Consider the following 16,597-nt stretch of genomic DNA (forward strand, 5'->3'; position numbering starts at 1 on the left):
CATCTCTCTGAGCCTTGGTTTCCTTGCCTAAGATACTGTCATAAATGTTTGAAGACCGGGAAGAAGTTATACAAAATTAAATGAGACAACATATATAAAACCCATACTAAAGGAGATATAGCAAGCATTCAACAAGTTTTATCTGTTAAAAAAAAATACTAGCAATGAGAAGTTACAAAGCACTCAGGCCTTAAATGAGAGAATGAATCAAGGCAGCTTAATGAATTAAATTCCCTCTTTTTATTTTATCCCTCCTTCTCTCCCTCTTCCCCACCAGAAGTTTTTTTTTAACCTGACATTAGGTACATAGATATGTGAAGCAAGTACACACACCAAACATTAACTCATTTTAAATCGTCATATACATTTATTTTTAAAACCCAAAACTTAAACTTACATGTTCCCATATGGTGGAATTTTCCACAGTTTAAGAAGCTAGGTATTAGGGGATGAAGAAGAAAATATGGGAAATAAAACACTGGCAAAGAAATTTTTCTGCGTAAAACACAATCTGACAAGTTCCTGGACAGACTCGGTTTTTTTTTTTTGCATGCACTTTGAAAAGAAAAAAGAGAGAGAAAGGAACATGATGGGGGTAGAGGTGAGGATATCTGTGTTGGGGGGGGCGTCTGAAATTAGAAAAAAGTGCCCTATGTAGTGATTTTATTCAAGACTCAGACTCAGGCTAGGTAATCATCTATTTGCTTTCCGATCCACTAGTCAGACTGACCACCTCTAATAAGCTAGCTACAAAAATCTCCGCAAGGCCAATTTACAAGGCAAAGTTTCTGTGTTTTACAATGCCTCTCTCTTCATGAAAATACAAAATTTTAGAATACATATTCCATGTGGAGTTCCGGTCAAACACCTAGCTTCCCTTCCCCCTCCAATAGGGTCCCATCCAGAGATGTGGCTAATCCCCTTGGAGTCCCAAAGCCTCTAGCCTCCCACGGAGCCTTGCAACTAGAGAGCCCAATGATTTAGCCTGGATTCTTTCGCCTGGTCTGGGCATGTCCCTTTAGTCAGGCTAAAACAATCTCTGTCATGGGGGGCCACGGGGCATTTCCTTACATCCTAACTTCAGCAAACTGCGTGGTCCAAAGACAAAGTCTGCATTTATAAACTCTTTTCCTTTTAGCAAATAAAGTCTTTCACTGTTTTATTTCTAGATTTCGTGTTTCTAAAAACTAGAAACATATAGAAAAGTATAGCTTTCCATAACTCGCTCACCTGCTTGTCTCTAGCTCTGAAATGTTATTTTCCGACTCCTATTTATCAACATCCAGACGGGTTTTACTGACAATCCAGGAATTCCTAAATTATCTAAATTGTGTTCTGAAAGGACACGGTTTTGTGCGGCAGGGTGGTCAAAATTTAATATGCAATTTCCCTATGGTTTTCATCATATTTGAAGTGACAAGAAAAATTTTTCTACAACACCGGAGTTTGTTATTTGGGGGGAAGAAATGGTTGATTTTTCTCCGCACCCGTTAACCGAGAATTGTTTTCTCTTTAGAGAGACGGAGTTCTCAAGCTGTGGCCATTTCAAGAGCTCACTGAGGCTCGGGGGTTAAAGAATATAAAGAGGTCAAACTCCGGTGTTCAAGCACATACGGAAAAAAAAATCAATAAAGAAAGAAAAGGATACAGACGTTGGAAGCGTGGATCAGAAATGATTAGTTGCATGTCTGTAGGAAAGAATTTATTCGTCAACATCTTTCTCGAGGAAGGAGAAGATACTGAATTTTAAAAGAAAGAAACAGGAAACAACGTCCTCCACGTCGCGTCCCGACCCCCGGAGTGCGAGTGTTCAGAACACAGCCTGGGAGCTCTAGGCAAAGTAAGCAGCTCCAGGACATTTACTAAAGAGCTCTTTGCAATGCAAGAGCTTAGAATGCGGTCAGTTTTAAGCACGGCTAACTATCCCTTCTGCACGACTCCCTATCCCGTGGACTTTCCAAGAAATGCTTTCCTTCTCCAGGATCAATCACATACATCTTTTAAACCATGTGGCGGATCGCTGGGGCTGTGTTAGGGAAATGAAGGCGAACGGAACCGACGCCAGGAAACATTTTGCAACGAAAGCGCAAATGAATGAAAGCCTGACCAAGCGCTAGAGACGGGGAACCGTGCGGGAACTTTCCCCATGCGTAGAGAGCGCACGGCGTTTAGTACCCTGGAGAGTAGGGAGGGAGTGGAAACCACAGAGATGCAGTGCACCTCTTCATTCTTGGCACCTGTGAACAGGTGCGGTTCCGAATGAGGAGTCCGGGCCCGGTACCGACTAGCCCCGAGCCAGAGGACCTGCAGCTTGTTCCAGACGGGGACATCATAGCGGCCCTGTCCTCGCTGCACTGCCCTCAGTCAGTGCCTTCGAAGGCCAAGCTGCGGGAGCTCCAGGAGCGCACTTGGTGCTCACACCACCCGTGCCGGGGGTTCGCTGGGGTCCAAGGTCTCACCGGGTTCCAAACTCTTGTTTACGAACATGAGGGGCTTCTTGAAATAAATGTAGCCGCGGAGAAGCGTCCAAAGACCAGGGGGCTGGGGGCTGGGGGCTGGGGGCTGGGGGCTGGGGGCTGGGGCTTGGGTAAGGAGCCAAGTGAGAAAACTGTCTCCCGGGAGGAGGAGGACAGGAGCAGTTGGCCCTGTCGGCCGAGCTGTGGGGCCCAGTCTGGGAGCGGCGAGGCGCGGGCCGGTTTTCTGGGGCCAGCAGCTGCCGAGAAAAAGTTTCCTGCGGAACCCTCGCCAGCGGGGGCGGGCGGGCGGGCGCGGCAGTGGACGTGGGAGGGGGCGGGAATGCGGCGGGGCGGTGGGAGGCCGCAGGGGCCGACGTGTAAACCGTTAGAGCCCATCAGCACCTCCCTTAGCCCGTGGGCCCCCCTAAGCCGCCTCCCCGCCGCGCGGCAGCCCACCTGGCGACGTGACGCTGCACCAATCCCCTTCGAGCTACTCCCGGCCGGGGGGGCTGGGGGCCCCTCGCACCGCCCCCCTCCCCACCCTGAAAGAGGCGCACCCGGCGGCGGCCAGACACTGCGCCCTCGCCTGCGGAGCACCCCTGTGGCTGCTCCGTCTGCCGGACGGACGCACTTGGCTGTTCGACTCTTCTGAGCGAAACTTTGCTTTCCCGCCTCTCCAACTGCAACTCCTTCCACCCCGAGCTTACTCCACGCCTGTCCGCTTTCCCCGTCCCTCTCCCCCGCGCTCGCCACAAACCCCGTCCCCTTTCCTTTCCCGCATCCCCCTCCCCACCCCCTTCCTCCAGCGTTCTCCCCCCCCCTCCTCAACTCTTAGTCGGCTTCCGACTCCCCGAGCGGCCCGAAGTCCTTCGCCTCCTGCTGTGCTGCGCGAAGCCATGGCGGGACCCGGGGGTTGGAGGGACAAGGAAATCACGGACCTGGGCCATTTGCCGGTGAGTCGAGGACGCCCCTCGCCCACACCCCCCCACACACACACACTGCCACGCCACGCCACCTCCCGTCGAACTGCGGTTTGGCTGTTCCGTGAGCGCGGGTAGAGCTGGGGCCGGGGATGGGGCGGGGAACAGAGGTCGCTGGTGGCTAGGCTGGGCCCTCGACGGGACCGCGGGTGCGGGAGGAGATCAGGCGAGCGCACTGGTGGGAAAGCAGCGGCGCACCGCACGCGCACACGCCCCCCCCCCAAAGTCTCCAAGGCCAATTCAGAGTTGGGGATGGCCAAGGGGTGCGGGGGAAGAGGTGGTGTGGCGAGGGATGGTGTAGCCCCGAAACAGCGGGAGGTTTTCTAAACGTCGCCCGTTTTGCCTAAGTGACACTTTGGTACCTGTTCTAGCGGAACCCAAGGACAGACTGAGGAGCGCGACGCGTGTCTGCCCAGAGCTCCGTGTTACCCTGCCGTCTAGTCACTTTTTTACTTTGCTTCTTTTACTCCCATAGGTGCCCACCGCAAAGCGACCTTCTAGGTAACAGCCGTCGAGAAAATCAAGGCGCTGGAGTCTAATTTCTCTCACTTTCTAATAGCACTTTCTAAAACCTTATTCTGCCAGGGCACTGTTCCCGATTTAGTATTGCAGGAGCTTAGAGGACTCGACGCTGCTTGGGGACGAAATGTATCCTGCACATCCCAAAGGAAAGATTGGGAAAAAATGGAAAGGACAAGGGAAAAGTATTGTACTCGTTAGCTAACCAGATTTAGCTTTTTCTCCTGGTTTTCCTTTGTTGTATCACCGCCCCCCCTGCCCCCCCCCCCCGCCAGCCCCATGCGGACTTTCTTCCCTAGTGGTAACATTGGTGAGTTATTATCATCAACACTATTAGAGACTTATTATTTTAGTAACTCCATCTATTTCTTTGGCAAATTGTTTCTGGCTGATACTAGATCCCATTCCAATCCGTTTTTCCATTTCCCCTTTTAGATTGGCATTTCACTAGCACCCCATCCTGAATGCCAAGGGCCCCTGGCCTCTGAAAAGAAGTGAGCATGCACCATGTTGGAAAATGAGAACTACAGCACTGCATTTCAGAACAGGGGCCTGCTTACTTTTGTAAAAGCTAAATATTAACCTTTGAAGTTATAGGTCTATTCCAAGATGCAATCTCTTAATTAAATATGTATGTATAAATATATAATGTAGATGGCATTTAACTATTGTCTCAATGGTGGCAAACTCCTTTGCCACACAAAAAAGGGGACATCTACAAATCTTGCCTACATAAATTTACACTGGGATGGTGTGGATTAGTTGACATATATGTGTAAGCTTTTATCAAATTGTTCTCAGTAGTTTTTTAAAGGGAACAACCCTTATATAAACATTGAATTATGAACATCAGAATAGTAATTTAAATTTTATTTAGTTTTCATAATAGTTATTATTGCGGCAACCGGAATGTAAAGTCACAGAACTTTTCAAAGTTAAATCTTTGTTCACCCATCAAGCACCCACCCAGTATATGCTGGAGATTTATGAAATATGGAAGCACCAACTGGTGTTTTCCTTTATGGAGACAGCTTTTATGTTTCTACTAGACTTTTCCCTAAAATATATATAATCAAATGTTGCCCTCCTCCAATATTCTGTGTATACTGGAGAAATAGGGAGAAAGTAAACTAGGACAAATATATGAAACTACACTTGGGCAAGTGGAAATAAACTATTTTCTAAAGAAAGGAATGGGGAATGGGAACTATCTCAATAGAAATGATAGAGTAGGGCAGGGAATTCAAAATCTAAGGAGTGAGAGGAAGTAAAGTTTTTATCAACACAAAAAAACTTAGGGAAATGGCTCAGACAAAGTCATGGTCATGGCTCTGGGAACATAAAAACTTGTTGAGTGTCTATTAGATAAACGGGAAAGTTGCCATTTTTACATTCTAGTTCAATGGAATATTCATTTTCTAAGAATTGGGAGTGTGATAGTGTGGATGAGTGAGTTAATGTAGGAACACTGAGGAGACAAAACTAGAGGAAATGGATGCTTGCCTTCAATTTCACGCATGAAAATTTCAAATTCCTTAATTTTGAACAGTTTCTAAATTCCTATAACACAGGAGCCATTTTATCTTCTGGTGAAGGTATTGGCCATGAGACAATTGTGCACAGTTTTTTCCTTTCCTCAAACATCTAGATCTGAACCATAAGAAGTTTAGCAGAAGATTTGAGCCCCTCGCTTATTTCCTTTTTGGCCAATTTTTCAGAGATGTGGAAAGTTCAATGTTCTTTTGGTCACTGAAGTAGAAATCAGTGATTTCTATTTTATTTGCATTTGGTATTTCTGGAGTTTTAAAGAACTAAAACCAATTGAAGAGGTCAAGAGATACATCTAAGTTAACTCTTTAGAAGTTTAAATTTGATGTTAATCAGGGACAAAGGAAATGAGGAAATCTGCTTATGGTTCTTGCAATAATTATTCTCAATATTTTGTATACATACATAGGCATGTGTGTTTATCAGAAAATATAAATCATAATTTGTCAACATCAAATATTTAAGTTTGGCAGCAACCAAATAATGCTGAAAGATTTAGATCTTGGATTTTGAATTCACAATTAGTACAAAGTGTCCTGTAGAGTATAGAATAATTAAATATGTATCAATTTTACATTTATGCTTAATTTTTATAGTGCCTAAATAACCTAAATAACCACAGGGCGAGGTCTGTTGATAAAGGTGAAGCTTGCTGTGCATATTTAAGTTTAAAGAGGTGGGAAATTATTTTGAATTTTTTATGTTACATGATGCAGTTTTTTAATTTAAAGTAGTAAATAAAAACAAAAGCTGTAGAATTACAACAGGGGAAATTATATAATTATTTCTGCCTATTTTCTTTACTTAGAGATATAAAATAAATGAGACTATGAATAACTATAGGAAGACCATTCAACTATATTTTGTTAATTAATGGGTTCCTATAATTTTTCCTGACTTATTATGAATTAATATCTTGTGTAGCTTACAAAACCAAAGAGGAAGTAGAGATTTGTAATTTGCGCTTCATTTTATAAAGAGAATCCTACAACATTATTTCTTTATATGTGTGTAAGTATAAAATATGTACAATGTGTATGCATTTTTAATCTTATTTTCTGCTAGCAATAATACAATGATACCTGTGCATTTTAATAGTATTCTGGATGTCACTCAATCCATGGGACTGGAAACTATTTCTTCATCTCCAAATCTGGCATGTCTTTCGCTGTGACAGTCTTCATTGCCTTCTGTGCCCAGTATGGTAATGGAATTCCTCACGGCTGTGGTCTTGGTATTTGACACTGCCAAGTGTAGTCCTAATCTATATTGGGGTCAGGATTAGACAGTCTTGGAGGACAGTAGTGGCAGAGGTGATCTGAAATAGCACATGATCCAAAAACTATATTTGAATTACATTAGATTTATATTTAAATATAACTACCAGCTCCACCAGGCTCACACTATCCAGTATAAACCAGATTTCCATACTCAGCCATGTAAATTTTCTAGCTTTACCAAGATCATTAGTCCCAATTTTGAATTTTTTCTCTTTAGGGCACATGGAATGATAGATTTAGCATATTATGACCTATTTTTTCTTTCAACCGCAGCTTCAAGAACATTGAGTTTTATGTTTGTACGTAAGAATTGGGGGGGTGGGAGTGGGGGGTCTTGGGTACTTATCTATAGAAATTTAGATTTCATAATTTTGCGCTAAGGATAAGGGTCTGCATTCTGAACAGGGTTTTTCAGATAATTCTCATGTAAGGAGGATCAACACAGCGCAGTTTGAGAGACACTGGTCCAGAGGAAGACATTCTCCATTTAAATTTTCCATTTGAATTGTGCAACCCATTCCTTCCATTGACTCTGAAACATACTGTGCACTTAACGTGTATAATTGCCATTTTCAGGTTCTCTTCCTGCCAAATAATATAACATTAAAAATTAAACATGAGAATCTTGGGTATTTCTTCTAAGTATCTTTATTTAGTTGTTTTTTTCTTTTGCCTCTCGAAAATTAGAATGTGTTTTTTTTGTTCTTTATTGTTCTACATATGAAATTTCTTGGGAACCATATTGATTATTTATCTGTGCTTCCTCTTAATCTCTTCTATATTTGTGTTTTTGTCTACCACTTTCTCCTTTCAAGTCTGTGACCAGTAAACAGTGCCTTCTAGTGGTTCCTTTTCTTCCTGTTACCCCAGCCCCCGAACTTAAAAAAATATATATATCATCACTTTTCCCTCTTGAATTCAGAAGGCAAAAGCAGCTTCTCAAAGTTTGGAGTTTCTGAGGGGAAAGTTAAATTTGACACTTAATTGCAGATGATAATTTATATTTATGTATATGTGTGTTTATATTGATGTATATAATAATATACAAAGCAAAATTATATTTATATATGTACATAGAATACATACGTATTCTATGTACATACATATAAAGCAAAAGTGTAATGTATTTGCCCAATACTTTATGTCTCAAATTTTTAAGGCAGAATTTTAGTAATTTCTCTTGAGGAAAAAAAAAAACCAACAAGTAAAATAGGGTTCTGTTTCCTGACTTTTTTTCCCTTACCCAGATGGGACAACAAAGCATACCAAACCTCCAAATAATCTCAAAATTGATATAGCAGTCATAGTTTAAAGACATTTCCTCTTCTGATTTTCTTATCTTTGGGTTACAAGGCAGAGAGAGAACCAAGTATTTCATTTTTCCCGTGATGAAAAGAAGGTTCATTTCAATGATGCCAACTTTGGAGTTATGAACAAAGTTTCTTTGACTATAATTCAATGAAACATATAAGAACTTGAGAAATATTTCTTAACTGCATTTAAGAAAATTTGAAAAATAACCTTTTATATTAATATGAGCATGAGAAAATTTAAGATGATTTGGTAATTTGTGAATAGGAAATTTTTTTAAACATTAATATAAATAATATAAGGCCTCTATGAATTCTTCAGGCATTATATTGTCCCAGTATTTTTCTTCCTCTTTATTTTTAGTAGTAGATTACCTGAATTCAAATCTGACTTTATGTTACTAATTTATTAGTGTTTATTGAGGATTAAAAAAAGAATCAAAGAAATTAAAAACTGTGCCCAAATATATAGAAATTAGCATTGTTTGGATCACGCAGTCAATTCTTAATATATGGTGTAATTTTCAACTAAAATACAGCCTTAACTACAAAAAAGAATGAAGAGAAACTAACCAAAGTACTTAAGGCTTTTATTAACATATGACCAGAGGTTTTAAATTCAGAATCAATGTCTAACATGACACTTTCAATGATGTCCTTCAATTTAATATGCTAAGATAATTATTCAAACAGGTTTTCATCAATTTAATTACCTTGCTAGATTTCCCATAATTACTTAATGAGTTATGAAAAAAAGAATATGCTTAATATAAAAATATTAAACACTCAATTTTACTTGTCTTGCATCCTCAATGTTGTCATTTTAGATAATGACTGTATTTTAATTGGGACTATGTTCCCAGAACTACTTGTGAAAATTTGAAACACCTAGAGAGTAAATAACTTACCCAGACTCATATAGTTAATTAATGGCAGAGCTGGGGTTAATACTCAAGATTCCTGACTGTACATTTGAATACTTGTTGACTGAAATGATTCCAGAAGTATATCACTTTACTGTGACAGCTTTTCTAGATTATACAAATACCAGACCAGTTTTAAGGTGTCTATAATCATAGTCCTATATAATTTTTCTATCTTGCATTTGTCACAGTGTTAAAAATGTTTCAGAGAAGGTTGAGCAAACTATGTCTATAAAATGTACTTTCTGTAAGTTATATGAATTTTCATGAATTTACCAATATTTTGTGTATAAACAGGCATTTTGTTTATGATTTTTTGTATAAATAGGCAATTACTCATACCTTATAAAATTTTTCAAAAATAATATGCTTGGCTAAATGTTTAGGCAGAGAGAAAATTCAGGAATTCATTTTTTGTAGTTAGCAAGAAAAGAATGTCTTATTTTAGTTTTATTTTTTGGCTACAATAATGACCTATCACAGACATAATTCCAAAATCCACACCTGTCACCAGTGTCCCAGTTTCTGTACCCCAACATAACCAGCACCTCCCATCCCCCCAACTGAATTATTTTCCCATTTTGCTCTATTTGGATATATGTTGCTGCCTCATTGTGTTTTTTTAAGTCCCATATAGGAGAGAGATCAAGGAATGTTTACTTTAAAATAAGGTCACTATTAATGAGTGAATAAGGAAATATTAGGAATCTTTCCATAAACATGTTTTATTTTGTCTTCTGTGGTGATTATGAAAGAGAAAGTATCAGTGAAATTGTGCCTTGTAAAGGTATTCTCTAGCTGATGCACATATTAATTTTGAAAAGCTCTGACTAGTGTTTTTTTAAAATTTCATTTATTTATTTTTATTAAAGCACCATTAGATACAGCATTACAGAGCTGTTCATGATTGGGTTTCAGTCATACAATGTCCCATCCACCCATCCCTCCGCTAGTCCACCAGTGTAATTTCACAGCACTAATGTTCCCAGTTTCCCTCCCACCCGCCAAATCCCCCCCCACTCCAGTCTGCTTCTATAGCAGGCACCTCTCTTATCTCTCTCTCCCCGCCTCTCTCTCATTTTAGGCATTATTATTTGTAATACAGATGCTTGCAAACCATAAAGGTTATCATGCATATCCCTTTACCTAAATTTCAACACTCAGTTCTTGCTCAGAGTGATCATTTTCAACTATTGTCATCATAATGGATGCCCCTCTACCTTAACTACCCTCCACCCCCCACAGACTTGTAGTAGCTTTCAACCTTTGACTAGTCCTCCTGGCCTCTGTTTTCACTGTGTGCCTAGTATGTCAAAAATACTGTTCTTGATACCATTATTTACTTTGTTATTATATATTAAAACAAATATTTATTATAAGAAATTACTACTGCATACATAAACTATCTACATTTTCATTCAATATATACTCATTATTTTATACTAATATTTGGCAGGGTTGCTTATTACTCAAAAGATGGACCTTAAAGGAATATTTTATAGTATTTCATTGTGTATATATACTTCAACCTATTTTTTAAAAGTTTTGTTTTATTTTGTTTTTGAGTCACACCTGGTAATACTCAAGTGTTACTCCTGGTGCTGCATTAAGGAATCATTCCTGGCTGAGTTCAGGGAATCATTAGAGATGCCTGGGATAGAAACCAGATTGGCTATGGGTAAAGCAAGCGCCTTAATTTCTCCAGCTCCAGTATACCACAAGGTCTTGATACATTTATCCATAGTTGGGAGATATGGGTTATTTCCACTTCTTGGTGTGGTGATGAACATAAGTGTACATCTGCCCTTTTAAATTAATGTTTTGTATTCTGAGGATAGATGCCAAGAAGCAGGGCAGTTCTAAAAAAGAACAAAATCATGCAATTTTCAGCAACATGGATGGAGCTAAAGTATTTAATGCCAAGTGAAGTTAATCAGAAGAAAAGGAATGGATACACAATTATCTCTCTCATATGTGGGACAGTAAGGTAGCAACAACTGTTCAAAGTCAAAACAATGGACGAGGGGCCGGAGCGATAGCACAGCGGGTAGGGTGTTTGCCTTGCACGCAGCCGACCTGGGTTCGATCCCCAGCATCCCATATGGTCCCCCAGGCACTGCCAGGAGTAATTCCTGAGTGCAAAGCCAGGAGTAACCCCTGAGCATCGCTGGGTGTGACCCAAAAAGAAAAAAAAATAATAAAAATAAAAACAATGGACGAATTGCTTCACTCAATTCAGTTGGATGAGTTTGAAAGGGAGGAATCTTAGGGTCTTTGAGAGAGGGAGGCAGTACACTGGTGATGGCTGTGGTGTTGAAATTATGTACTATGAGGAACCATTATTAATAGCATTGTAACACACTGAATTTTAATTAAAATGTTTAAAATACAGGAGTATTTCAGTGGAAGCAAATGAATGTATCACTTTTATGATAAATCTCTAATTCTGTTCTGAATGTCTCAGCTGGACAAAATTACACATAATTACAGATTTTATGATATATAGCAACTTAATTTAGATAATAGTTTTCACACTGTCACTGTCAAACTGTCACTGTCATCCCATTGCACATCGATTTGTTCGAGCAAGCAGCAGTAATGTCTCTCATTGTGAGACTTATTGTTACTGTTTTTGGCATATTGAATACGCCACGGTTAGCTTGCCAGGCTCTGCCGTGCGGGCGCAAAACTCTCAGTAGCTTGCCTGGCTCTCTGAGAGGGGCAGAGGAATCGAACACGGGTCGGCTGCGTGAAAGGTGAATGCCCTACCACTGTGCTATCGCTCCAGCCCACATAATAGTTTTATAAATGAAAATATTATTTTATTTTTATAGTATTCATCATATTTAGTGCAGAGACATTGTAATAAAATTATTTTGTAAAGTTTAAATTATTTGATAAGTTCTTCATGTGGAAATTCTAAAGGTGCAAGTAAAATTTAAAATTCCATTCTGGAATGCTAAATTTTTGCCTATATTTCCAAGAAAATTGGACTAGAGAGATTGTACAGGGATTAAGTCACCTCCTTGCATGCATTCAACTCTGGTTCCATTTCAGCACTGTGTAAGTCCTCTGAACATTTCCAGGAGTGATCCTCTAGCAGATCCAGTAGTAATATCTGAGTATCAATGCATGTGGCCCCCAAACTGAAAAATTGAAAGAAAAATTCACAATTTTACAATTTTGCTTTGCATGTTTCCAGGATCCAACTGGAATATTCTCTCTGGACAAAACCATTGGTCTTGGAACTTATGGCCGAATCTATTTGGTAAGTAAATTTGTGTATTCACTCTTCATTTGCTAGTAACGTCTCTGATTACAAGTTAAAACCCTGGGCTGCAAAACAAATAATGCCAAAATGTAACATTTCACTTTAAAGAGAAGAAGCAAATTAAGAAAGACCCGTGACATCTATGAGGATAAAGAGAATGGCTGTCAAATTTTTGCAAGCCACCTACAAAATAAAGGGTCTAAATCTTCAGAGCCAGGAACGTAATCAGTGATAGAGCAATTTTCTTGCATCTGTGAGGCAGTGGGTTTGATTCCTGGCAGTGCACCACAAAAATTTAATTAGCAGACAATTAGCAAAATGAGCAGTTAATATAGCCTTGGGTGATTCTAACATCAAGGATCGCTGGATGTGACCATGGTGGTCTTCACCACCACAAGGCCACATCTTTGAATTTTATCTTTGAACCGCCAATGAGATTATCATGTCTTCCTGGCTGTGGCCCACGGGCTCTCCAAGCACTGCTTGGGAGACCTCCCACAAAACTTAAAAGATAAATAACATAAAATTCACAAGTGTGTGTGTGGGGAGACTTATTCAAATAATATGTATCTAAAACAAATTAATGCTTGTTTTAAATTATACATATCTGCCATTGTATTTCTCCAATAGTCCAGTTACATTCAAATTTGAACTTCAGCTTTATAATAACAAAAAACCCTAAAAACTCCAACATTGAATATTACAGAATCCTTTCATGTACATTTCTGATAGCGTTCTATAACAGAGTCACATAAGTGTGCAAATGTATAACAGACTTTGCAAAAGACTCTAACAAAAATTTATTTATTGATTGATTCTTTACTAAACATAAAATATATGTATTCCAGGCAATGTGATAGTCTCTGGTGATAAGGGAATGAACAAAGCAGTTCCTGTTTTACCGTAACTTCATGTCAGAAATGTGGTTATAAGTGTGCATGAGGTGGATGATAAGGGAGTTGGAGAAGCACATATATTACATAAGTAATACCATGAACAAATGTATAACTGTGTAATTGCAACTGTATAATTGCAGTTGCAATATATCCCTTGTAAGACAATCCTTAAAATATAAAGGCATTGAGTACTATGTGTTTAATTTGGATTGAAGGCTCAGTTTTATCCTTTACAGGCAAGTGACAGGATAAAAACATATATGACAAACTAAGATACAGTTGTTGAGGCTGACATTAAAAATTCTATGTAGAGGCAGGGGCGGTGTTATAATAGATGTGATTTAGTAGCCATATCAATTTGATCTTGTCCTGCCACTCTTGAATATGTGGCATAGATATTTTCCTAATCTTATATAAAGTTCTTTTTGTTGTTCTTTTGGGACCACACCCAGTGGTACAAATGGCTTTCTCCTGGCTCTATGCTCAGCGATGACTTCTTGCAGGGCTTGAGAGATAACACGGGATGCCAGGAATTGAACCTGGGTTGCCCACATGCAAAGAACCATACCTGTGGTACTATCTCTCCAGCCTCTTATACAGCGTTTTTTATAAGTGTAGAGTTCTCTTTTTGGCCCAGCCCTCAAAAACCAGATCCCTGTCCCTGCTCATCTGTTTATGATAATCTGATCCCAAGTCCTTGAGATGTGGTTTCGAGGTTCTGTTTCAGGTAGAAAGGCACTTCTTTCTAGTTCAGAGAAAGGTAACCTCTACTTGCTAAAAGTCTTGCAGCTTTGGGGCTACGTTTGTCCATAAGTGACCTCTATTTTCATTTATCTACCCAAGATGGGGTAATCTTTAAAATATGCACAAAAGTGTCCATGTCAGAAAAGGCTGTTGATATAAATGACATTGTAGAAGAGTCCCAAAATCATAAAGAAGGTTGATGCATATTTTGAACAGAGAAAATTAATATTAACAATAAAAAGTCAAAAGAATTTGAACTTACCTGTTAATAGAATCAATGATGATTGATAGTAGACTATAATCAGACACAAGCTTATAATTTATGTTACCTTCCCTCAGTTGTGTGAGATAGCAGTGAACTAAGCAGTACGAAATAGTTGAATTTTTACAACTTACACATAAAAATGCCTATACCTTATAGATGAAGTTTCCCTACCGTAAATTACATTAAAATTTCTGTGACTTTAAACACATTTTAATTTGTAAAGGATGTGTGTGTAGTTGCACTTCTTCCAATTCAAAGGTATAGTACTCTTTCCACCACCAGATCTTAGAAATAAAAACTGCACAGTATAAGGTAAAAATCAAAGGTAAGTTGACAAAAGTACAAAAAGCTGTCTGAGATGTCATCAGAACTTTGATGCCATAAAAAGAGAAGTCAAGAGGGTAAAAAGGTGAGTGAGTTTTATATAATAAATATGCTTTGTTTTAACTTGATTTTATGTGGTATCTTTATATTTGGTAAAATTTATCTTTTTAAGTATACAATTTTTGAGTTTGGAAAAACATTTAATTAACAAAGACAATGCTAAAATATTTCAATCTTCATGCAAAATTAATTACAGTATACCTTTAAGAAATGTGCTGGTAATTCATAGGTCCAGCTTATTTTTATGGTTATGGTTGTTATACTTTATTTTTACATATAGCACAAACCTACAGTTTTGTTACTTATACTGAGTAATGTCATGTTTTAGTGAGTTATATTTCAGAGTAATTAAAAAGAAGGAAATTTCTTTTATGTATTTGAGGCATTTTTGTACTTCTCATTTCAGGAATCTTGGATCCAACTTGTTATCGTGTATGATACTTCTTAACCGATAATAACATTTGTACTGTTTCTTATAATATACGATTTTTGTTTTTTAAATTGTTTTATTGAATCATATTGAGATACACAGTTATAAGGTTGTTCATGATTGGGTTTCAAATTTATAATGTTCCGGTGACCATCCCTTTACCAGTGTACATTTCTCACCACCAATCCCTGATTCCCTCCTGTTCCCCTCTCTGCCTGCCTCTATGGCAGCCAATTTTCTTCTCTCTCTCTCTGCCTCTCTCTCTCTCAGACAAACACACTATTCCTCTCCTTTCTCCCTCTCTATCTTCCATTTTGGGCATTATGGTTTGCAATACAGATACTGAAAGGTTACCATGTCTATCTCTTTACATACTTTCAACACTCAGTTCTTGTCCAGAGTGATAATTTCTATTATTGTCATATTGGTCCTTTCTCTATCCTAACAGTCCTTTATCCTCCTCTAACACGCATACACATTTGTTACAAGCTTCCAACCATTGTAGAGTTTTCCCGGCGCTTGTTTTGACCGGGCCTTGGATATTAGTCTAATAATATATTGTTACATCCCACAAAAGAGTGAAGGCATTCTATATCTGTACCTCTCCTTCTGACTCATTTCACTCAGCATGACATGCTCCATGTAAATTCATTCATAAGCCTATATATGACTTCATTTTTTTCTGACCGCTGCATAGTATTCCACTGTGTAGATGTACCATAGTTTCTTTATCCAGCCTTCTGTTCTTGTCACTCAGTTTGTTTCCAGATTCTAGCTATTGTGAATAGTGTTGCAATGAACATAGTAGTGCAGATGGCATTATTTGCTGTTTGCAGTTGTGCTCTCAGGACATATTCCCAGAAGAGGTATTACTGGGTCAAATGGGACATCAATTTCAAGTGTCAAGGAATGTCCATATAGTTTTTAAAAAAGGTTGGACGAGTCAGCATTCTCATGGAAAATTAATGAGAGTTCATTTCTCCCTGCATTCAGACCAGCACTGGTTGTTCTTGTTCTTTTAGCTGTGTGCAGTTTTCATGGCATGAAATGATATCTCATTGTTGATTTGATTTGCATCCCCCTGATGATTAGTGATGTAGGACATTTTTTCATTTGCCTTTTGGCCATTTGACTTTCTTCTTTGAGAAAGTTTCTTTTCATTCTCCCCAACTTTTGATGGAGTTGGATGCATTTTTCATGTAAAGTTTGACCAGTGCCTTATATATCTTTGATATTCACCCCTTAACAGATGCTTATTTTAATTAATTAATTAATTAATTAATTTTGCTTTTTGGTCACACACAGCAATGCACAGGGTTACTCCTTGCTCATGCACTCAGGTATTACTCCTGGCAGTGCCTGGGGATGTGCCTATGGAATACTGGGAATTGAACCGCGTGCAAGGCAAATTCCCTACCCGCTATGCTATCACTCCAGCCCCACCAGATGGTTATTGGGTAAATAATTTTTCCCATTCTGTGGGATTTCTTTTTTTTTAAAATCTTGGTTGTTTCTTTTGAAGTGCACAAGCTTCTCAGTTTATTGTAGTCCAATGTGTTTGTCATTGCTCCACTTGCTTGGTCAGTGGTGT

At 39.0% G+C, this 16,597-nt stretch overlaps 1 protein-coding gene across 1 annotated transcript in view; it reads left to right on the plus strand.

Moving 5' to 3' along the window:
• The first annotated feature begins 3,352 nt into the window (after nucleotides 1-3,352).
• NRK (Nik related kinase) overlaps nucleotides 3,353-16,597 on the plus strand; it is a 132,796-nt gene continuing 119,551 nt past the window's right edge. The window contains exons 1-2 of the mRNA XM_055123022.1: nucleotides 3,353-3,409; nucleotides 12,219-12,284. Of these exons, the coding sequence (XP_054978997.1) occupies nucleotides 3,353-3,409; nucleotides 12,219-12,284 (123 nt within the window). The remainder of the gene's footprint in view (nucleotides 3,410-12,218; nucleotides 12,285-16,597) is intronic.

This window comes from Sorex araneus, chromosome X, assembly GCF_027595985.1.
Source record: "Sorex araneus isolate mSorAra2 chromosome X, mSorAra2.pri, whole genome shotgun sequence".
In the NCBI taxonomy this organism is placed as follows: Eukaryota; Metazoa; Chordata; class Mammalia; order Eulipotyphla; family Soricidae; genus Sorex; species Sorex araneus.